The sequence below is a fragment of the Mycteria americana genome, chromosome 3, assembly GCF_035582795.1.
Source record: "Mycteria americana isolate JAX WOST 10 ecotype Jacksonville Zoo and Gardens chromosome 3, USCA_MyAme_1.0, whole genome shotgun sequence".
NCBI lineage: Eukaryota > Metazoa > Chordata > Aves > Ciconiiformes > Ciconiidae > Mycteria > Mycteria americana.
Window position 1 is genome coordinate 56,791,809 of NC_134367.1, and position 23,937 is coordinate 56,815,745.

General features: G+C 40.3%; 1 protein-coding gene across 7 annotated transcripts in view; it reads right to left on the minus strand.

The window, feature by feature from the left end:
* The window catches only part of CEP85L (centrosomal protein 85L), a 158,092-nt gene that overhangs the window by 96,894 nt on the left and 37,261 nt on the right, over window positions 1-23,937 (minus strand). For 6 of the 7 annotated variants that reach the window (XR_012775243.1, XM_075498626.1, XM_075498627.1 and 3 more), the window contains exon 2: window positions 9,656-9,817. The exons of the other annotated variant lie outside the window; for it this stretch is intronic. Coding sequence is in view for 3 of the 6 variants with exons in the window: in XM_075498626.1 (XP_075354741.1) it covers window positions 9,656-9,817 (162 nt within the window). In the remaining 3 variants the exon portion in view is untranslated. The remainder of the gene's footprint in view (window positions 1-9,655; window positions 9,818-23,937) is intronic. 7 annotated transcript variants of the gene reach the window in all.

A 23,937-nucleotide genomic window follows, 5' to 3' on the forward strand; every position in this document is an offset into this window, starting at 1 on the left:
GAATGCAGTAAATAGTTTATATGGTGTTGACAAAAACTGGACAAGAAAGACTTGTCTCTGTGTTTTGTATAACCAAGACTATTCTTCAGACTATGTACAGACTTCTTCCAGGTTATTTTAAAATAGCATCTACAATATTATCTTTTGTACACACCTATAAAGCTAAATTTCAAATGGAGGAACATCTACTCAGGAGGTGTTCTCACCTCCACACTCCTGATGTATTTCATACCAATTCTTCTTAAACATAAGTAGATATTGAATTAAGAACTTTCTTCTTTCACCACATCCCTAAAACCTCACTACTGATAAGAGCAGCAAACAGTAAAATTATGAGCTATCAAAGAAATTAAATTCGCTTATACGCTTCTGCATTGGAAAGTCTTTTTTTCTTCCATTAAGACCCAAAGTTAATGAGGAATTCACTTTAGCACTCAGTCATTGCTCAATTTTTTTCAACCTCAAATACTTGTATTTACAATGAATTAATGACATGCTACTTTTACACTTGTATTTTTAGCTGAAAATACAAGAGAACTGTAAGCCTGGGTAAATCAGCTATTACAAGTACGTAAGTGTACCTAAAGTAAGACACAAATCTTCAAGTCTCCAAAACTTCAGTAAGCTCCAAACTCCAAAACATTATAGCACCCAGTATGAGGCTGTGAAAAAGGGTCACAGATTCTAGGTACTGTGGAGGTAAACAAGAACCAACCTTTCCAAGCAAAGTAAGAATGCAATGTGATGGTGTGAGAATATGATCATCAGCTCCAGGAGCTTTAAAAGTGTCTACAGACAACAAAAACATAGAGCAGAGAAAATATTTATATACCACAGCACATAGGTGACTGGGGTTTCATCTGCAATTTCCTCTTCTACACAGCAGGAAGATGAGATTATGTTTACTGCACACCTCCTAAGGACTACAACACTCACAAAACCTAACATCTACATTTAAAGAAAAAAATATTTAGGAGAACTTCTAATTACTGTAATATTACCTAAAACTGGCATAACTTATTATGAAGAATAAACCAAGATTATTCTTAGAGATTAACAAACCCTTTTAAACTAGACAGCCCTTGTTTTTCTAGGTTTATTCCAACCTCTGCTCATCTCAAATTACGTCCTAGTTATCTCTTCAATCTGAGTGACTGAAAAATGCACATGTATAACTTTTTAACTCAATTCCTGAAAAAGTCAAAGGACCACTAAGAAAGCAAAAAAACTCTGTAATAAACTGAAGGACTGCTGATAGCTGTTGATAGCTCAACATAACGTAAAAAATACAGATCAACTCCATCATCATCTCAATTCATAGTTTTCATACATTTGAATTTGCCAAGTCCATATTTAAAAGACACCTTCTAGAACGAGGGGTTGTTCCCTTTCAGTAACAAAGAAGTGACCCCTGTGCAGCTGACTATACTTCTACAATGCAGACTTCCACGACTGCAGCTGACACAAATGCAATCATTGTCATAGCAAAATCTTATCTGTCGGCCCTTTAAAAGGAAGAAAAGAAAAAACCCAAAAGATTTCTTTTACCATGTTTGCATTGGGAAAAACCCATACCAATTTTCCTTCTAAATTTGATTGGGTAAGAAGCATTTAAGATGGTGAAAAGAAAAATACACAGTGGCAATAATAATTGCTTTAAAAACAGTCACAGTTCTTAAAGGAATTTAACCTATCAAAAGCAACAAACTTGCACCTATTCTGCCTGAAAATTAACAGGCCAGCTGTTACCAACCATCACTCAGGTGAGGTTACTGCAAACAAAACCCCCTGAGCAGACAGGCAAGCATTCTTGCAGGCTTTTTTTTCCCCTTACCAGCCTGCACAATTCAAACTATTTAATTCCACCCAAAACCTGGGCTAGCTAGTCAGACGTGTTATTTGCTGCATATTTCTCACGTTCTCATACAGACACTTAATTCCCCTAACCTGAAGAAAGTCAGTGATGAAGGAAGTGAGATGGAGTAACTACGCTTCATGTAAGAGTGGTCTCTGCACACTGTTCTTTCCCACTTCTGCCTTTATACTGCCAAAACTGATGTAAAAAGTCCATCTGACTTATCACAGAAGCTCACAGAAACACAAGTGAGGCCCTGAAAAAGGTCCTCTTTAACAGGGAGCTTTTATGTTCTACTTCAAAGGTTTTTTGCAAAAATTCCTTATCATCAGTACACTGAAATCACAGCTAAAATAAAGGATGACATTAAACACGCTAACAGGACTTTACACACACACACAAAAAGTTTTATCTGTGCATACATTAAGGCAGAAATAGGTCTGTTGAATAAAGACTAAGAGCAAAGCATAAGCCCTCCAGAAACAGGTAGTGTTGTAAAACTGTTAAAAATCAGGGATTTACAAACCTTTCTATGGGGGATACAACCAGTCTTCTCTGTCAAGTCCCGAGCTAGAACTCAAGGCAGCAGCAACAGGTCTTGTCTTGCTCAGCAGCAGGCTGTAAGCAACTCACGGCCTACACCCCAAATGACTATGGTCTACCACTAACTGCACTACTTTGTCTATAGTGGAAAGGATTAAAAAGGAGGCCTGTGATTTTTTCAGGTAAGGCTGCAAACGCTACCTGAATATGTACATTAAATATTGAGTAGCTACAGAATGTTTCCAAGTGTTCATACAGAGGTAGTTTAAGGCTCAAGATGTTCCTCTCTTTTGCTGTTCTGAAACTGATCTCACTCATGTTTCCTTCATGAGATCCTGAGTTACAGAGCTGCTGAATGCAGGCCAAAGAGTTTTCTTTGATGTAACAGTAGCAAGGAAAAGTGCGAAGCCCTCCATGAAATCTCTCAGCAAAGATGTATAATGCTTGGCATGCCCAGGTGTCATGATACTAACCTAAATATAGATAAGACCATTGTATGATGCTCTTTGTTTTCCCATCAGAATGCCAGATATCCACCACACTCCAAAAATACAGATTACAGGACATATTAAAAACAAATCCCCAAGATTTCACCTGAGCATGATGCAAATGATATGGAATAAGGGGCAGAGATTTTACTGGGTTTGGCTGGGACCGAGTTAGTTTGCTTCATAGCAGCCCCTATGGTGCTGTGTTTTACACTGGAGACCAAAACAGTGCTCGTAACATACCAGTCTCTTAGCTATTGCTGAAGAGTACTTACACAGCATCAAGGCCTCTGCCACCCCAGCGAGGGGGTGCACAAGAGGTTGGGAGAGGACACAGCTGGGACAGCTGACCTGAAATACCAAAGAGATTCCATACTATATAATGTCATGCTCAGCAATAAAACTGAGGGGCAGGTTTTTTCCAAAGTATTTGTTGCTCAGAGACTGGCTGGGCATCAGTCTCCTGGTGGTGCTTTTGCATCACTTGATTTTTGTTTGGTTGGGTTTTCTTTCACTTATTAAACTGTCTTTATCTCAACCCACAAGTTTGGGGTTTTTTTCCTTGATTTCGCTCTTCTGATCCTCTCCCCCATCCCACTGGGGGAGAGTGAGTGAGAGACTGCGTGGGGGCTTACCTACCAGCAGGGGACAACCTCCCACGCCATCTCAACACATTCACTCTGACAGAACTCAAAGAGCGGCACAGCTTCCAAAATATATATGACAGAAATAACTTTTTGCACAGGATCAAAGTGAATGCTGCCAAATCCTAAGCAAGCACAATTTATTTTCACTGAGTCATTTCTGATTAGAACAAACAGAAGTCATCTTTCTAAAAACCAAGTATTGATGTTAGCTGAAGGCAAAATCCACTGAGTCCATTGGGCAAAACACGCCCACTAGCTGGAGAAAAAATCCTGCTAGCATTTTTTGTGAGGCAAACTGAGCATGTGCATACCATGAGCTTGTTTCTGTGGCAAAACTATCACAAAAGAAGGCAAAGTATGAAGTTAAAGCAGCATCTGTTTCTCTCTGCAGAACGTTCACTTGTGGAACTAGTGAGCACCTTTAGTTTAGTTCAAGCCAATTTCAAATTCAGAGTACACAGGTTCACACAGGGAGTATGCTACTGCAATTTGAAGCAACTTCCCCATGTCTTATTTTAGTGGAAACTTACTAGCATCATTTTTTCCTATCCATTAAATCCTGGAAATAGGTTTCTAGAATTCTGAAATAACTCAGGTTTAGATTTTGTTCAAATCCTACCAAAAAACCCTCAGAAAATAAACAGCCAAGCTCTTAGCATTAATATTTATATTCCCCTCAGAAATATAGACACTTCATTCTAGCAAGGGATGACAGTACCTCTTTTACAAGGAACAGAGTCTAGTACAGGCTTAAGTGAAGTGCACATTTCTGATTGTCAGGATAGATAACATCCAAGTAACACAATAAGGCTGACTCACAGAGGGCACCACACTGCTTCAGAACGTGAGACTTGGCAAGCAGCGAGGAAGGAAATCAAGGAAGAATGCCTCAAACATCATTATTTTCTAACCTCCAGATAATCGGCCAACTTCACCAAACTTATGCCACTACTTGCCAGGATCCAAAGGCATAAAGATTAACCTCAACTCAAGTAAGTTCAGAGACTTCTCTTAAAATCCATCATCTTCCAAATTTACGGAGTACAGTAGACAATGAGTACAAAGTACATTGCCAGCTCTCAAGGTCTAGGATCCCTGTGCTATTGCACCTTCCTGACATCAATCTGATAGCGCAAACTAGTATTCGACCTGTACACATTCTCAACTCTATTATCTTTAGCAGCATGCTAAACTAAACAAAAGAACCTGCCCAAGATACTCATAATTAGATTTTGTCTCCTGAAATCCAGTTCTGCCTTTCACTATATTCAAAAGCTATATTTATTAACTTTTCTTTTTTTCCTTCAGTGAAGGGGAGAAGGCAGGGGGAGAGTGTTAGAATACCATGCTCAGGACCTGGTGGAAGAAGAGTGCTTGAAACAGCAAAATCAAGTAACTTTGGAGCTGGCTGTACCATGTTCCCTGGCATACCAAGAAATGCTACAATTAAATTGAACTCATAAGATTTTTTTTAATCAGTTAGAAAGGTAACATATTCTGTTCAAAATGAGAGACAAGAGACTCCCCTGGACCTCATAACATTAAAACAAGTTCCTATTCTATCAGTTAAGCGTTCCAGAGAAGTCCTACCTATACAAAATGCAGTGATAATACATCAAGCATGCTGCATCTAGTCCACAATACTCCCTGAACCACTACTTGGGAAACTCCTCTCCCAAAGGCAACCTCTATATATAGTTATGGAACAGTGTTTTAAAATGTGAACAGACCACGCCTATTCAGATTTCTATATGAAAAGAGACACAATTACCCATCCATCTTAAACCAACATGGAGGGGTGGGAGGTGTTAAAAAAAAGTTTTTTTAAAAACCTTAAACTAGCAGAACATTAACTCCCCAATAAAAAAGTGGTAACTCTGATCCTCTGCATCCAATCTCTCTCTTCCAGGAAAGCAACATTCTATGAATTTTCATGCCTATTAATTTGCAACCAGAAATGGTAAATCAAGAATTCTATTTCATAATAAGGGAGAAAGATATCTGCTTTACGAGGAACTTTCCACTGCACAGCAAGCTTATCTGATGGAGGAAGATGTTTTGGCCTGCAAGAGCCATGGCCCTGTATCTTGTCACATCAATATCTAGTTCTTATCCCTTCTGATCAAAAGGCAAAACTCAGAATGTGCACAGGGGAGAGAGCTCTGCTGAGGTTTACAGCCCATTTAATTTCTGATAAGACCCGGATTCTCTAATTAAGTAACCCAAATAAAAACAGTCTCAAAAATACTTAAAATGTAGCCTTCATGTTTCTTATGTAAATGGTACTGAAAGAATGGTCATAAAGAGACTGATGGATGACTGGCATAGGCATCACAATGGTTATTTAAAGCTGTAAGTATAAATGCTATTATTGCTGATGGAGAATAGGAAACATTGTGCTTCATGAATGCGTTGCACATTTCCATACAGTATCTCACACCTTTTTCCCAACAGACATTCTAAATTGTAAAAGAAGGACTTTAATCTAGACCATGCATTTTATGTAGACAGAGAATTAGAGAAGTCATAACTTAGAAGTTTACCATCACGTTTCCTAAGTCAAAAGAATTCTAAATATTCATTTGACAACTATTTCTGGAATCTGCTTCCATTTGAAAGACTTCTGAGTTGCACAAAGATAAGACACAAGATCCTGTAACTGAAAGTTTTCAGAACTTTATACCTGCACTTTTCCGTTACAAGAGAGGCTTTTTTTCTGCCACCACCTCCCCTTAACCTTGTTTCCTCTTTTAGCTTCAGTTCTGAAATAGTATCAACAATCTTTTGGTCAAATTCTGAAGTTTAAGAGGCAACCTATATGTAAAGACCTACCCATAGCACAGTTGTTAGCTGTTTGATGTTGGAAGCTGCCTTTTGTCCCTATACGCATAAGCCACAAATGTTAACGTCTGCCAATTTCAGAGTTGCCAGTGAGAAGGAAAACAAGAACAAGAAGGTTCAGATAGTCTTCACGGACAGTTGATCAGCTGTTGGCCACCAAATAAAACCTTTTCTTCCACACGATTCATCCTGAACACAACCTCCTACTCTATCTGAAATGCAGGAACTTTTCAACAGTTTCATAGGGCTCTATGTTTCACTTCCACCATACTTCTTACCAGAGAATATGAGATTTTTCTGAAGACTAGCTGCAGCCAATGCCCAAGAATAAACTATTCAGACTTGTACAGGATAAGTTGAAAACAGTAATAACAGAGTTAGAGGTAAGTTGCAAGTTACAAGTAGAGGTAAGTTTAAAAAGAAAAGAACCTGGAAAAGACCGTATCAAAATCTTTTCCTCCTGCTCCATACAGAATACAGTAAATATTTTTATCTCACTCAAAAGCTGATCTGAATCGAGAACCACTTACTGACAGGAAATAAACCAACCAACCAACCCAACCACATTAACAGTAATTTACACAGAGATAAAAATGCCTTTTGACATGACTCCTTAAAATTAAAGCACTCTGAATTAGAAATTTAAGATCTATTCTACCCAAACAAACATCCCCACATTTACAGTTTCTAAATTTCTCTCCTCAGCTTCCCCAGTGCACATCAACATTGCTCAACTTCAGTAATGAAACTCAACTAGTCATTTCATTTCCTAATTTTCCTACCTTTGCACAACATAATATAGAGACAGCCAACTGAACACATTTTAACATAAAAGATTTCTCTTCCTCTTGCCTTTGTCAAAACCCATCTCCCCTCCAAACCATATAGGTTTGAGCCAAACACAACAGCCACTTGGCACTATTCTTTAAAACCTGCACTTTTAAAGAGACTGAATGCTCCTGAAATCAAGCATGAGTAAGAAGATGAATTTAAAGGAACATTTAAGATGCAAGGAAAACCAGTAAAAACAGTTTTTAAATGCATCTGAGCTCCACTCCCTGCACCAGCATCTTTACTAGTAACTGCACATCTGCACAAATGAATTCACCTGCGACTTCCAGAATTAAAGCAGATGTTAATTCTGAAAATGTTTTTTATTTTTAGTAGGCATAATAGAAAGGAAATAGCAAAGCCACATTTCATTCTCTGAGCATTGTTAAAAATTGTAATGATCTGCTGACTTGTGAAAAAAATTCCCCTCTGAAAAATCCCCACGGGCTTCTTCCCAAGCACCACATTGAGAGCAGATGGCCAGCATCAAGTCTGCAATTACCAGTCTGGCCTGGCAGTCCCACCATCACAACGATACTCTTTTCTTTTTGTGGATGCAGGGAGGGGGCAGCTTGAGAGATGCAACTAGTTATCATAGGCAACAGCACTTTCCACTAAAAATGTACGTATACATTCAGTTTCCAAGCCTGTCATATGCTCCTTCCATTAACTTTCATTTTACATTTAGGTTTCCCTCCTTTTTTCTTTCACATTTTATTTTCTGCTACTGAAAAGTTTTTCAAACGAGGTAGCAGGAAATCGATAACATTGAGGATACAGTAGAACTGACCATTGTCAAACATCGCCAGAGGCACAAACTTCATGAACTATCTGCTGTTGCAATTTTTCCCTCTTTATTTTGAGAAACCCCAAAAGCAGCTTGTAACAATGGTCTATTAAAAGCATGCAAATGAAGAGAGTTATTAGTTAACTGCCAACAAATGCCTATCAAACTTCTGATTGTATCAGTGTGCCATTCCTCCCCTCCCTCCCCGCCCGCAGGAACCGTTGTTCTGCTCTCCTCTTGAGCCAGGAGATCTGATGAGGAGGTGCTGTTTCATTTCCTCTCCTTCCCCCCACCCCTCAAATGGGGAAGCCCTCAACGGGGGGAGGGGAGAGCATGTTTTTAATTCAAATGCTGCATCTTAAAATAGTATTGTGCAACACTTGGGTGAGTCTGATTGTAAATCTATACGTACACACCATGAGAGTGCTTTATGCCCCCTACATCTCAAAAAAAAAAAAAAAAAAAAAAGCAAAAGCAATAAGGCTTCTGCATTAATAACCATTTACTATTTCAGTTTTACACCCAAGAATTTGACTAAAATCTTTATTTTGCCAAAGCCAATAAAGGTTTAGAAATTAAAGTAAGCAGAAAGCAAGCTATGAGGACTCTCCTAGAGAGCTCCCTTCCAACTGACAGATGCCACAGGAAGAAGGCAGAAAGGATTTCCTCATGTGCAAAGAGGCCTTACAAATTTAACTCTGAGGCATTCTAACCTCTCCTCAGGAATGCTCAGCCTCCCTATAGAGATTCCTGTCTCTTACATTGATTCAGCATTCCTTACTTCATTTCTACTAATTCTTCCTCTTCTTCCTCATTTCAGCTACCCTTTTGAAAAATTTACCAGGCATAGAAAGGCGCTGGAGAAAAGTATATCAGTCCCGCTGTCATTACCTTAAGTCTTGAAAATCTTACTGGGAAATAAGGCTGTGAAAGAAGACATCCTCAAGCCTTATTACTGCCTAGTCTCTCTCTCATTCAGGCTTAATTCCAGTGACACATTCCATAGGGAGGGTGCCAACGTTATGGAGATGCTGCTACCTTAGAGGCTGAACCTCTCAGGGATAAGATCAACTTTGAGTAATAATGATTTAGTCCAAACTAAGTTTTAACAACCTTCAGATACCTTAAAGATTTTACCTTCAGATTTTCCTTAAAGATCTTTGATTATGTGTCAACTGCCATGCAATAAAATGTAAACATATTTCCCACCAGAAGAAAGAAATGGGAAGACAACACACCCCATTTTCCTCCCAGCCCTAATGAGTAAGCTTTCTTTGCTAACACGCACAATAAACACCAGAAAGCATTGTCCTTTCATCAGCTCCCTCAAAAGTTTTTCTCCTTTTACCATTCATTTATCAAGCGCTGTAGTACAGGATATTACTTCTCTGTATAAATCTGACACTTCTTGTAACTGCAATTATCAAAAGATCTAACACAAGTACCAGCTTTGTGGCAGAGATGCAAGTTAATGCACACAACTCATGCAGAAGTAAATTAATTAAACCTCACCAAAACAATTACTTGGTCCAGCCAGGAAAACAAAGAACTGCATGAGTTCAACAGCTTTGGAAAAGTACCATTATTCTGGGAAACATACCTTTAAAACATTTTGGATTGTTTCTCTCTCAGAAACATCCAAAACTTAACAGTGTCAACTCACCTTCCACACTATCAGAACAGGAGGTACCAATCCCAGTGTCCCCGCTGTCGGAAGCTATACTGTGTCTTCTGACAGGATTGCTTTGACTGCTTGATGAAATGGCTGTGGACTGCCACAGGGATTCAGTACCAGGTAACCATCCCACTGAGGAATAATCTGAGCCTATAAAGAAGGAAGCCAGAAGTCTGTCATTACAGATACAGTACAGAAGTCAACAACAAAATACCGGTCAAGATGAAAACCGAATCCCATGTTTCATAGTTCAGGTTTGAGCCAGACTCTGTGCCAATGTTTTAGGGTATTTTTTTATTAAAATCCTTTTGCTAGGTGGAAGCGTCCCAAAAAAATCCAGTAAATACATTTTTACTATTTAAAAACATAACCCTTAAACTGTTCTTGCATTAACTTTAACAAGATATTTAATTTATGATTCCTGTCCTAGAACTGATTCTCGACTCACAGCAAAATTTTGCACTGCAAGCGTTTAACTACAATCAGAGAGATGAACATATTTTAGAACAGAAACCAGTTGAAGATTTGGCCAGTGAAATAGAGTCATTTCCAACTGTGCATAAACCACATGACCTAGGTGATAAAGTTAAGCCAGAAATGAAATCGTTAACACTGATATCTAAAGTAATTCATTATGTTTCATTGTTATCAGTAGTTTTCAGTTATCAAAAGATAGAGTACCAACTCAAGCAGGCACATAGTAGCTGCACACAAGCCATCTTTGTGAGACATCTATCCATCTAGTGGTGTGTTTCATTTTGGTTTTTTTATTTAAATAATTGTTAAAATATTAAATTTTAAAGCACAATTCAGAGCAGCAAACAATTCTTCTGTTCAAGGAATTTTTGAGAATGTGTGGCCTACTTTATAGTCAGTCTCAAGGGAAAATACACCAGAGTACAACCCCTGAGGACCATCACGATTTCCAATAGCCAATACTGACCATCATGTTCACACTCCAAACCAGCAGAGCCACATTAAGAACCCTGGAAAAAAGCACGGCCTGCTCCTGATTTTATATATAATCACATACATACACCCCCTCTAGCAGTTAACTTTGCATAACACTTTCAGCAGGAAATGACTCATGAAGAAGTATCAGTTCTCATACAACGTCTCTTATGCTACATGTGGTTATTTGGGGGTCATTTAAACACTTTCAGCAGTGTCCATCCAAAGTCATAACAGCAATTTGCCTCTGCAATGACATCTGCAGATCATTGCTATTTCCAGCTGTACTTGTTTCCCAGTAAATTAAATAGTTTAAAAAAGGATGTAAAAATGAATACATATGTGTGTGTATATGTACCCCCCCACTTATATATGAATACATACATACTTCCCACATAGCAGCCAAATCACTAGACCTACTAGCCAGAGTGATCACAGCTGCTCACCAAGCCACTTTTAAATTAAGGAATACAATACATGCTTCCTTACTATATGCTCTATTTAACAGTAACATGACATCTAAGACAGTCTACTTTCTGTAAGCAGGTTCTTGGAGGTCTTAGATATACCTGTCCATCTCATTTGTCTCAACTTCATTCTCCTTTGAGGTTACTGCCTCTTCTCCCCTTTAACACATTTTCCTATCTTTTCTCAGTCTTCAGAATCACTCAATTCTCCTTCCCCTTCATCCTGCTTTAGCCATACCTTGTGCAACGTATTTCTTTCTCTTCCTTAAATTTTTTGCTTTTCCTTCCAAAAAGTCTCTTAACTCTTAATTATTCCATTGAGTAGCTTTCAAGTTCAAGGGTAAGGCAGCAGAACGGAAGACCAGAGGAGCCAGACGTGAACGCAACTGCCCGTGGCTCACCTGTGGCTCACCCGTCACACCCTGTAAGGAGGTCCCAGACAAGATCCTAAGCAAATACCACTCCAGATGTCATTCTTCATACCATACTCTCTGTGTCATCATCTAACGTACTGAAATGTGATAGTTTCGCCTACAACTAGTGGGAAACTGGGACGCTTCTTCCTCTCCTACCACCAGCACATTTTTCACTAAACACTCTGGCTGCTTTGGGAACAAGAATTTTTCCATCCCTCCCTCTAAGTAGGTCTATTTTCCACAGGAGTTCCACTTCATACTTCTCAAGCTGCATCTAGCTATTCCAGCAAGAGCAAAGTCAACTTATGGGAGCCCAAGCTAATTAAGTCAGAGACAGTTCTGATTTAGGAGACATTTAAAATACATTTATAGAAGAGAAATTTAGTTTCATTCACCCTTTATTATGCTGTTCTCCACAATACAACTCTTTAGTGACATTTCAGCTTTTATGGCATTAAACAAGTGTTAAAAGAAATGCAGCAGATAATGCTACCACTACTGCACATTAAATCAACACAGCATTAAGTGTCAAACGCTTTAGATCTGTTGGTCAGACAAATGTTCAGTATGTGAACCTATAACCATCCTTACGCAGCCCCCCAAACAGGAGAGATACTTTTCACTTCGGTGGAACTTTGAGGAATAAAAGCTGAAAGTACCACAGAACAATAGAGTAACTTAGATAGGAAAGGACGTTTGGAGGTCATCTACTCTAGCCCCCGGCTCAAAGCAAGACTAATTAGATCAGACTGCTCAGGGCCCCATCCAGCTGAGTCTTGAACACCTCCAGGAACACAGATTCCACAACCTCTCTGGGCAGCCTGTTCCAGCATTTAACCACCCCCTGTACAAAGAAGATTCTCCTAACACCTCATCAGAGTCTCCTCGTGTTCTAAACATATTGTTGCAGTATATCCCAAAAGATGCAACAATGCAGTGCAACTAGACTCAACAAAAAGGGTTAACATACTAGAGGGAGCAGACAGTCATCCTCATCAGGATCTCTATAGGTACTGTAAGTTGAGGAAACAAAAAGCATCACAGAACACCCTACTGTAATCTGTTCTCAATTTTGCACCTACGCGCACACAGCTTGGGGACATGCCAAGCCCCAAGTGTGGTGCTGAAGCACAGGTCCAGGAGGACTTGCTGGCACAACACAGAATTAATGCTACACTCTCTGGAGCACCTTTGCATTCAGGGACAGTTCAGCATTTCTAAGTTAACTCATGAAGCCTGATTCTTGAGCTGGTAGGCCTGAAGAGGTAACTGCTGGTACGCATCCATAGCTACACACAGATCATCAGCACGAGGCCAGCAGGAGTTTATTAGCTTTGGCTCAGCACAGGCCTGCCAGATCCCATCTGGCTCTCCAGGGAAATACTCAAGTCTCTCTGCACGGTGCCCTGGGCTCCAGAAGAGTCTCTTCACTCGGGCGCTCCCTCTCTCTACCCCTCGTAATGCACAGCTGGCTGTGCGCAGCACGAGTGCGCCCACAGTGCCGTCACTAGGATCATGCCTTTCCCTTACAGCCACCCTGTACACAGAGGCATGGACAGGGGCTGGGATAGGGTGGAATGGTCTCATTTTCTCACCGACTGGGCTTCTACAGTTCAGGAGCAGCCTCTACATTTAAAAGGGGTATGTCTCAAGAAAGAGAATTGTTTTAGAATTCAAATAGGTAAACAGTATGTGCTTTTTAACCTGTTTGAGACAAGCGAACAGAACATGGTTGCATGTGATCACTTCAGGAAACGCTTTCTCTTTGCCTCCCACAGAAGTCCTACATTAAACATGCTGCATTTTTTTTTAAAAAGATAGCTAATGATATATTGCAGAGTCTATGCTTCTTAATGTTTCATGGCGCATTTGCATCATTGTTTTACCTTGTTGACCTAATGGTGATTCTGCACAATAGAAGGCTATCGTAAAAATAAACTGTCTACATGAAAAAGAGCTTTTCAAACCTAATTGAACCCACTCCCATAAGTGGCCAAACAAAAGCAACAAGATAGTAGAAACAGACTCAATAATTAAGTCTCCACAGTAAGTCATCCATACCCAATTCAAAGTGCCAGAGAGCAGACCTCCCCCCATCGCTGAGGGAAGGTAATTACACAAGTTGCAATAAGGAAACGTAACCAATAAAATAAGACCTTATAGACCTCATTAGTCAAAGTCATTATTTAAAAATTCATTTATTGGTTTCATTATTTGAAACTGACCTTCCGAGCCAAGTTCTCAAGAATCTCCAATCGCTATGCACCCTGTTCTATGCTCCCCACCTCCTTTTCAACAGCTCTCTCTAAATACATCATCTTTCATGCAGCAAACAGCCTACACTAAAAGAACCAAGCGTAAGAGGGGGAGAAGACACACAGGAGTCCCCACGCTGCTCAGCTAGCACACCTGCTTTACCCTGCTGCTCTAATCTCAAACCTGCCAATCAACAGCTAGCGTCCATCTGCCCAAAATACAGAGTGGGGCAAGAAAAGCAAGCAAAAATTTCTAATATATATTTGTGCTGCTAAATTGTATATTACCATCTGACTATGATCATTCCTTACTGGGTCAGGAAAATCTACCTTTCACAGGATTTCACAGAAGAGAAAGAAAAGTAGTGTCATCCTAGCTGGCTGTCATTTCCAACAACAAACATGACAAATAAAATACATCCAAGATCCCAAAGAAATGTCAGAAGGAGCCTTGTTTATACAAACAGTTGACTGCGTCCTTGAATTTGGCCAGTTAAATATACTGACATAGTGCTGCATTTCCAGCCTAGGCATTTAAAACAGATCAGTTAACAACTAAGTATATAAAGTGCAGGAAGTAGATTATTTATTAAAAGAGAACAGTTGTTGAAATTTCACTCCACAAAAACATGTATCTTTTTCTGTGTATTACAGAATGCTGTCAGCTACTGCTGGCAGGAAGGCACCTAGTTAATTCTGGATCATTACCACTCCTCATTTCAGTGGCATGCACCCATCCCACATGATCTACACATATAAAATAATACCACCACTGTCTTTATATCTGGTTCCTAAAATACCTCTAACATGCTTGAATGTAGAAAGTATTATTTTAAGTGACAGCTATGATACTGTTATTTTACCTAGACACTGAATGGAAAGCAACAGCAAAAGACTTAACCGGGTTTCACAGCAGATACATCCTAACTGAAGGATACTGATTTTTCTATTCCACACCATGACTGACATAGATTGTGACCAGAAGTGAATCACCCATGACAGCCAGTGTAAATTTATACAGCCAAAGGACTCTGAAGGGGACATCTCACTACAGTAGTATCAAAACTGACAACTATGCAAAGCTCATTCTAGTCATCACGGATGTGACCAGGCTGTACAATAATATTTCACGCCACAATGGCACTGAAGCCTGCCTGAAGCTCTTTCAAGGAAAGAGAGTCAGCATTTCATCCCAAACCTACTGCCAGTTATTCAGTTCACCCTGATCATCAACAACTTTACCCCAAACCCTACTAATTATGCTAGAAGGTCATAGGATAGTATTTTGAAAGAAGTCTACCCACCTTCAACCCAGTTCCCCCATGCCTACTCATACAGTCCCCTGACATTGCTGAACTTATCCCAGTTGCAACTCCTCCTCTCCCCCCTTCTCAATGAACCCTTCAAGGTTTCACAGCCTCTCTTTTGCACTCTCTCCCTGTCCCATAGGGCTAAGTAACCACACATCTCTTCAAAAGGAAAAGTCTACAAACAAACCCACAAATGGTCTCTCAGTGATCTGTTTGCTGTATTGTAGGAATAAACTTACTTCAGTTGGAAAACATAAATGTTTACTCATCATAGCAGCTGCAAGATCATTACTGCTGAAAGATTAAAGGAAAACCTGACTTACATGCACAACAATTCTTTGCCAATAAATATTCTATTTTTTCAACTGCTGGAAAGACAACATAGATAGTGAGAAAAGGAAATGGAGGCAGGGGAACTTAAAATGCAAAAAGCCCGTTCCAAAAAGTAGACACAAGAGCAGACGTCACACTTTAACATATTTATGTAGTTTTTATAAAAAAGCTCACAGTCAGCTGATAGAATGGTGCAACAGCAGCCTCCTTCAATCAACAATGAAGCAAAAGATAAACCGGATTCATTCAATCTGATATCCTGACACAATAAAAAGAACCAGGCACGTAAGCGTTCCTTGCAGACACAGGCAAAAAGAAAACTTACACGGACACATAAACACTCTTGAAAATAATGTTAAAAAACTGGCATCCCAACCCTGACACCTAGACAAATATTTGCTAGCTGCACTTCATCTCTATGATCCTTCTGCAAAACAAATTGCAACTTTTATTAATACAAATGTCCAAAATAAATTCCAGGTCTACAATGCAACATCATCTCTTCTGAGATGAGCAGTACACTGGTAAGAGAGGGATTCTAATGCTTTCAGGGAAGATGGCCAGATGACAGTTTCAGGACCCTTTTCACAAACTGGAGGTGGTGGAAGCTCCTGGCTCTACCAGCTGGCCAGGAACTGAGGTACCAGAAGGTCCTAGTCCCTCCTCTCACATGAATGCACTGAGAGTAGGTGGATGATACAGCTTAATCTAAGTGCAAAAAGGAGCAGGGCAAAGTGGGATGAAATGACAGCCCTAACTACTCAATTTTTACATTTTGGTTTCTCAAAAGCACTTTACAATGTCAGATAGCTGAAGTATGATTCATCCTGAGGACTCATATCCTTTATTAGTGTGCTTTCTTGACAGAGCCCACAAGCTATTTAACTAAACTCTCCTAGTTTTTCAGTTGGAAACTGATTAGAGCACTCCTAAGTATGAAGAAAGATAAAAATGTACAGATATAGAGGGAAGCTGGGAAAGAAAAACAGGAATGCAAGAGTTTAAGCAGAAGAATACTGAGAGAGAGACCTTTTTACTGGCATTTTTACTTGTACAGCCTGATAACATACTACCTGGCATACAAAGGCCCATGCCTGTCCTCTGTACTATTCATGTGCAAAAGAATTCACTAGAGAGAGAGAAAAACATCATAAAATAGTAGAGGAGAAAAATGAAAGTAGAAGACAGAAACCCAAAGAAGAAAATCCTCAAAATACAATCCTCAAAGTAAACATATGCCTGATTGGCAGTATCAATTAGAAGAACATGACTAGGGTCACATTTTAAGGAATATAAACTTGTGCTCCAATTTCTTAAGAGCGCTAAATTTTAAGTAGAAAATTTTAAGTAGATTGTTATCACCAAACCTCTGGCTTCTTTTGCCTCTGGAATTCCTTAATAAAAGTTAAACCTCCCCCCCCAGTGGCTAAATGTACAATCTCTCATCATAGATAATTATAACTACAAAACCTTTGCCTTCTATACAAAACAGTATTTCAGTGTGAACTTTCACAAGTTACAATTTTTTGTGATTTTACAAATGTGTATGGCACTGTACAACAAGAAGTTACAAGGTTTCTCGTGCAGGGAAGTATGCCATCTAGAAGAAAGAATGGGAACTAAGAAGAATAAATACATCAATTTGACAGAGGAGCTTTAGAGAATCTTGCCATGGCAGATAAAGACATAATCAGGTAGCTCACTCTCTATCAACTCCCCACACCAGAGCCCACAGAAAGTAAAAGGTGCCCAGCTCTGTCTTTCCATCAGAGTCCAGCTGGCTAGCTTATGCCGCTGGCTAAAATGGGTTCAAGCTGAGAATGCTGTTTGACATTAGAGCTAATCAGATCTAGTGGTCAGCTGCGACGCAAAGGCTGGTCACCTTTCCCAGCCACGTATTTGCTTTTGCTTCCCCAGCATAAGCCCTGCCATTCCAGACCCCACAGAATGCGGTTCAGGAACAAACTGTCCCCGCTTACAAAAAAGGTTATCTGCTAATTTGATTTCCTAAGCTGGCTCAGCAAGGGGTCAGACTAGAAGCAGTGCCAAGGAAGGAGAGGGAACATACAGGCACACTTCTGATGCCTAGCAGCAACTAGCTAGTAACTAGGCTTATCCCTACTGCCAAATTGCACATTAAGGCAGATTCTAAACTGGCGCAAGATAAGCATAGATCTCTGCTGGCTTCACTGTGGAGGACAAAATCTGTTCAACTAGCAGAAAGCTGTGTTCAACACAGCATTCTGCTAGCTAAAAAGGTAGCAAAATCCTTAGACTGACACAGTATGTAATAATGGACTCAGCCTCCCTGATTTCTATTCTACAAAGGATGTAAAACAAGAACTCAAATTTGTAACACACCTTATAATTTTTATACAGACAGCATTTAGCTGTAGTTATTTAATATCAACCCAATGATTAAAGTCCTACCCTTGTCAGGAAAGAAAGAGGTTTACTTTCATTTCATCACTGACAGGAGCAAGACCAGGAATTCAGTCCTATTGTTGATGGCACTCCTGTGAGTTTTCGGCTTCCAGATAGAGCATTTGCATAAAACAGAACTTCAAAATACAAACTACACATGTTTCTTATTTCACGTTTGGCACACAGACTACATATATTACCTCATGCCTGCTATGCTGGCTTGCCTCTTTGGACTCAATGCACTATTCACCCCACAGAAACACAAAATTATATTCTTAGTTTCCATTCACTTCCATATAGTAACCGCAGAGGAGAAGGCTACTTTTTAAACTTGGAAAGTTTATCACTTACAATATGAAGAGGGGAACGTCTAGGAAAATAAACACATTAAGTTATGCTTAAAGTTAATATAAACTTCGAACAGCAAGCCCTCAGGACATGCAGTCAGCTCCTAGAGTCTGTTACAAAGCTGTGCACTTGTAGGTGACCAGCTGAATCGTCCTCCTATCAAAAAAAAGCTAATGATCACAGATTATCATCTATGTTTCAGCCCTTCTTGCAGCTTAGGTTTATTGGTATTCAAAACCACAATGAGGTAAGTTTTTCTCCAAATTGTTTGTCATTCCAACATTTTTCTTACAGAATTACCATTGTCCTCCCTCTTTCTGTTTAAAGAGTTAATTCAATCTCCTCTATGCATGGTGAAAAGTGAAGTAATCACAGCTGCTAGAATGAGTCAAAAAATACTAAATGGTTTTAAGCAGTTCCCACACTTACCAAAGTGGATCAAATAAAGGAGTCTAGCAGTCTTACCTTTTTTTTTTTTTTTTTTTTTTTTAAAAAGAGCATAATTTCTCTCTTCCTTGTAATCACATATCAGCTCTAAAGATATCCTTGATGGTACAATAAATAGTGAAGACAGGGATAAAAAAAAAAATTCATTGAAACATTTTGCTCAAGTATAACAATGCTAGAATTTTTCCCATCATTTTTCAGAGGTCTAATGTGCATTATACACGCAACATGATCTACTTTAATATGGACATACCAGAGACTGAGCCTCCAAACTACAGTTTTAGTGCATGCTAACAGAAGTATGCACATCATGTAAAGGAGTTCCCACATTGTTACATTTGGGTTAAAAGGATGAAATTCTGGCTTAAGTCATTAGGAGATTTTCCTTACAAACTTCCAATACTCATGTCACAAGGCACAACTTTTCCCCAAGCTCAGCTTCTCAGCTTCCACTCACACCTATTCAATATAAGCAAGGACAATACTCTGGAATTTAAAATGAAAGAGCAGTAGTTAAAAAAAAAAAATCCTTCACACTGTACACCACCAACCCTACTTAGGATACTTCCAGTCAAAACCAGTAATTCTTGTGTTTCCATCTTCACAACTACAATCACTTTTGATGTAAAATTTTACATTACAATTCTTCCAACCACACAAAAGCCCTTGTTCAATCAGTTTGGTATGTCGGATGATGAAGTGAACAGAAAGAGGTTAAGATTGCAACTGTTAGCTCTGCTTTCTGTAAAGTCTCTAGCAAAAGTGATAAAGTTTTAAGTAATGGTATTTTCAATGCCTTTTAGTGCTTCTAGCTAGGTCACTACACTCCCACTTTGTTTTCTTATTACCCACAGAACCATCGGGCCTTTGATCAGTGCTAGTCACTGAACTTTTGTACAAAGCATTAGTTCTCAACTATAAGAATGTCTCCAAAGGTTCAGAATTGCCAAAAGGTATAAATAGCTTTGCTGTAGAGTAGGCATTCAGGAGAGAAGATACCATCTTTTAAAGAAATACAGACTTGAAAAAAAGTCTTATTTATTCTGAAACATTTGAAAAAGTTGCAGCTGTCCACACTGTCTGGAAACTATGCTACAAAAGGAGTAAAGCAGACATTAAAAACATAAGGATACCTTATAAGGAATCTCAGATCTGACTCCAGGACGATTCAAGAATGTTTCTTGTCTGAATACTACACCACCAGTCTCTTAACATATGAGGAAGTCAAAAGTTTAAGAAGCATTTGTTTTTCTACCTGCATTTGCTAAGTCTGTTTCAGCTATTTTAATCAATAAAGAGGCAGCATGACTTTTCCCTGACACTACTTGCACTGTCCTTCCTCAGCAATGCTGAGATAGTCTCCTATTACCTCTCCAGTCAGTATCCATTATTCTGGTCCCATTTCAACCTGTATGCGAGTCCACTAACTGGTGGAAGCTACACTGTGTCCAGTGGAATTAATGTCACTTTTTCCTGATCCTCTCTCTTAATCTTTCTTGGCCTTTGTGGTAAGTCTGAGGATTAACTATATACTTCCTGATGTCACCAGCAGTGGCAAAGTAAGATTGTGCTAGGAGATTTTTCCACTACCCATCAGCTGACTGAAGAGCCAGCCCGTTTGACTCCAGGTATTCCGCACCCGCCTGACACCAGCACAGATGTTTCCTGCAGCGATGTCTCACACCGGGGTCAGCCAACTGTAAGTCCCCCCTTCAGTATTTATTTAACTTTAGCATTCTCCTGGTCCAGCTCCCCAAATTAGCTTGCCATAAGGCTGAACAAGTGCTAGACTGGGGACACAGGAAGCAGTAAGGATACATGAGCAGAGGTACCCAGAAGGGTGGGAGCAAATACCCACTAGATTATCTTAGCTGTAAAATGAAATCATGCCCTGCAATTGACTCACATACACCCCTTCAGGCAAAAGGAGTTTACCTGTCACATCTTCCCACATTTTAGGGACTATCATACCTTGAAAGAAAAAAGAAAAAAAATCTCAACACTTGCCCTTCTTTTATTTGTGTTAATGCCTCCTTTTACAGGGGGGCCATCTGAGTCTCAAAACACAGCAAAGATCCCTGGGGAATGAGGACAGAAAGATGCAGTGCCACTTACGGCATGGCTGGCTGTGGAGAAATAGGTCACTTGAGCGTAGCTGTGCAATCAATAGGATGTTCAAGCCCGGGCAACCAAGCCAGATGCTGTGGAGAACGGTGCCCAGGGAATGCTAGCGGCCTCGGGGGCAATTCCACGGGGGTCAGCAGTTTCAGGGCACATGAGGGATTATCAGTCAGGACTAACACAAACCTAGGCACACTTGTGACCATATTTACACAAGTTATTCCCTGCTGTGTGTTCCCCTCCTCTTCTCCAGCCATCCACCTCTGGGTCTCCACAGCTGATCTGCAGTCTCCCATGCACCCTATTTAGAACCTCCTCAACTTGCCCTAGACAGCAAGAAACTCCCATGTGGGAGCCTAAGACAGAAATCAGAAACTTCTTATACTTCAGTACACCTTCCCACACCCTCCCCCAGTGGTGGCAGGAACAAACTTCAGGGCTATATGTAGTATTATTCCAGGTCTACCAGAGGAAATACTCAAAACATAAAGGCTTCCTTCTTTGGAAGTTGTGCTGGGTGCAGGTGCCCAGGTGCTCGTGGGGAGGGGTTCAGGGCGGCCTCTGTGAGGAGAGGCCGGGGCTGCCCCATGCCGGACACAGCCAGTTCCGGCCAGCTCCAACTGACCCACCGCAGGGCACGGCTGAGCCCCTCAGCCAAGATGGAGGCACCTCTGGGAAAGCGTGTGTAAGGAAGGGCAAAACAAAACATTGCCCAGGAATGATGGGTGAGGGGAAAAAAAGTGTGAGAAACAGCCCTGTGAGCCCAGAGGTGAGAGCAGGAGGGGAGGAGAAGGAGGAGGAGGAGCAGCAGCCCTGGGCACCTGAGCACAGATTCCCCGTCAGCCCCTGGAGAGACCAAGCTGCAGCAGGCAGGCAGCATGAGAAGGAAGGAGCACGGAGAGGAGCTGCCATGGACTGACCCCATGGTCAAGTCTCTTTTGCCTGTGATGGTAACTGGTAAGCAATCTCCCTGTCTTCATCTCAACCCACAAGCTTTTCCATCCGATTTTCTCTCCCCTCTCACCGAGGAGGGGAGTGAGCGAGTGGCTGGGTGGGCATCTGGCAGCCAGCCAAGGGCAACCCACCACAAAAGTCAGTAGTAAGAAAGCCACTTTTTGAATCACATAGCAAATACACTGAACATGTTTTAAAGCTAATTACAACCACAATGAGACTGTTTTATTGTCAGTGTACAATTTCAAGACACATTTGGGCATCTGAGAGACTACTGACAACTACAACCAAGTCAGTACTTTTTCAGCTAAAAAACAACCAGCATGGGAACTGACAATTAGTTCAACTCTCCAACTATTAAACCACAGGCAAGTTATATGATAAAAACAAGCATCCAAAAAGTACGGAAGGCAGAGCAGTTGATATTGAACACCTGTAGTACTATCCCTCTTCTCCTTAACTAACCTGTCTACGACAAACAGGCTTTGCTTACAACAATGGCAGATGATCACCTCTGGCTACAACCTCAAGTCATACAAGAACTGTTCAATATAGGAGGCTCTTACCACCATGCATTGTTACTGTATTTGGCAACTTTTCCGTGTTCTGAAATGCATGGGTTCTTTAACAGGTATTAAATGCCTAGATAAAATCTTACCGTAAATAATTTGCAACTGTAACAAGCAATATTTGGTGGACATAAGTCCTAGGTGTTCTTTGGAGAAACTACAGGTGCTCTTATCCTAACTAGCACTTCCTTTACCACCATCCCCTAGTGCAGACATGACGGCTCAGGCTGCTTTTTACTATATATTTATTGTGTACAACTGTTTAAAATTAATGCATTCTTCTCAAAATCATTAAACTAATTACTACTTCCTTTAATTAAAGTTTTAAAAATCACAGAATTACTGAAACTACAAGTCTATATCCAGTCAGTAAATGTTTAACATACAGTTAACATACAAGAGATTAGAACAATTTCTAACCCCTAAGACCAACAATATAATACACCTTACATCTATCACTCTTGTCTTGCTAAGCAGTTAAGAGATTCATGTTTTGTACACATTAAAAGAGTGGATACTATGACATAGAAGTGAATTCCCTGGAGGGATGAAAAAAAAGAAAAGGCATTGTTTTTGAAGGGAAGTAAGTAACTCCTGTTCACCACCACTCAACCACAGAATGGCATTTCACGTCATTGCAACCTGTGAAAGATAGACAGCAAAGGCCATTCTAGCAGCCAGTCTTGCAGTTGGAACATTACATTTTTAAGCTCAGGTAATCAATCTTTACAATGCACCATATACATACATATATATATACACTTATAACTGGTAAACAATTTGAAGTCTATGCTTGGTAACACTAACTCACCATTTACTGCCTTGGCTAGCCTGCAAAGATAAACCTGCCTTCTTCAGATGTCCCGAGAGCTGTCACATCCCCAGCTGCAGACCTCCAAAAGCAGACCAATAAAACTTGTTACAGAAACAAACCCACTGGATTTCTGGCCCCCCTCCACTCCAAAGGATGAAAAGGAGTGTTGCCAACCCTGCCCCCCCCACCCGGGCTATGTTGTGAAGCTGCCTGTGAACTCCATAGAGGACCCAAGGAGGCAGCGCCCCGCAGGCCTTACAATGTGTTGTGACCTTATTGCTGCTGACACTTTGATTGTGACATCATTAAATAATCTTTCAGACGCATGTGTGTCACGCTCACTGCCAACAAGGGTTAAGTACAAGAACACGGGCGTCTTCTGGGATTTGCCTCATGAACAAATCACATTGCCAGGGCTCTAGGAGCAGAGGGATGCAGGCTACTGTTTTTAGAGAGTGTCAATCACATCCTTTTGAGCACCTTACTTCTAGCTTTCACCACTTCTTGCTTTTGTCACCTAAACAGCTATTACCAGCCAAACTTCAGTAGCAGGCAACTATTGGTGATACTGGACAGTGGAGAGAAGCTTGACTAGAACATGGTACAGTTTACTGAAAGTAATAAATACTTGTTATTTCATTTTAAAGTGCGTTTGTTTCACTTTCCACAGGCATCTGTTGGACACGCATAGCCTAACTGAATGACTGCATGCCCCAGAGAAACAACAAATCTAGATGAACACTTTCATAGTCTTAAGAGTTATTAACCACTGTGCATTTCAAAGGATGGTCTAGATGAATAAGCAAATGGCTTGAAACCCTACACGTCCTTCACTGCAGTCATTTAAATTCCTGCAGCATC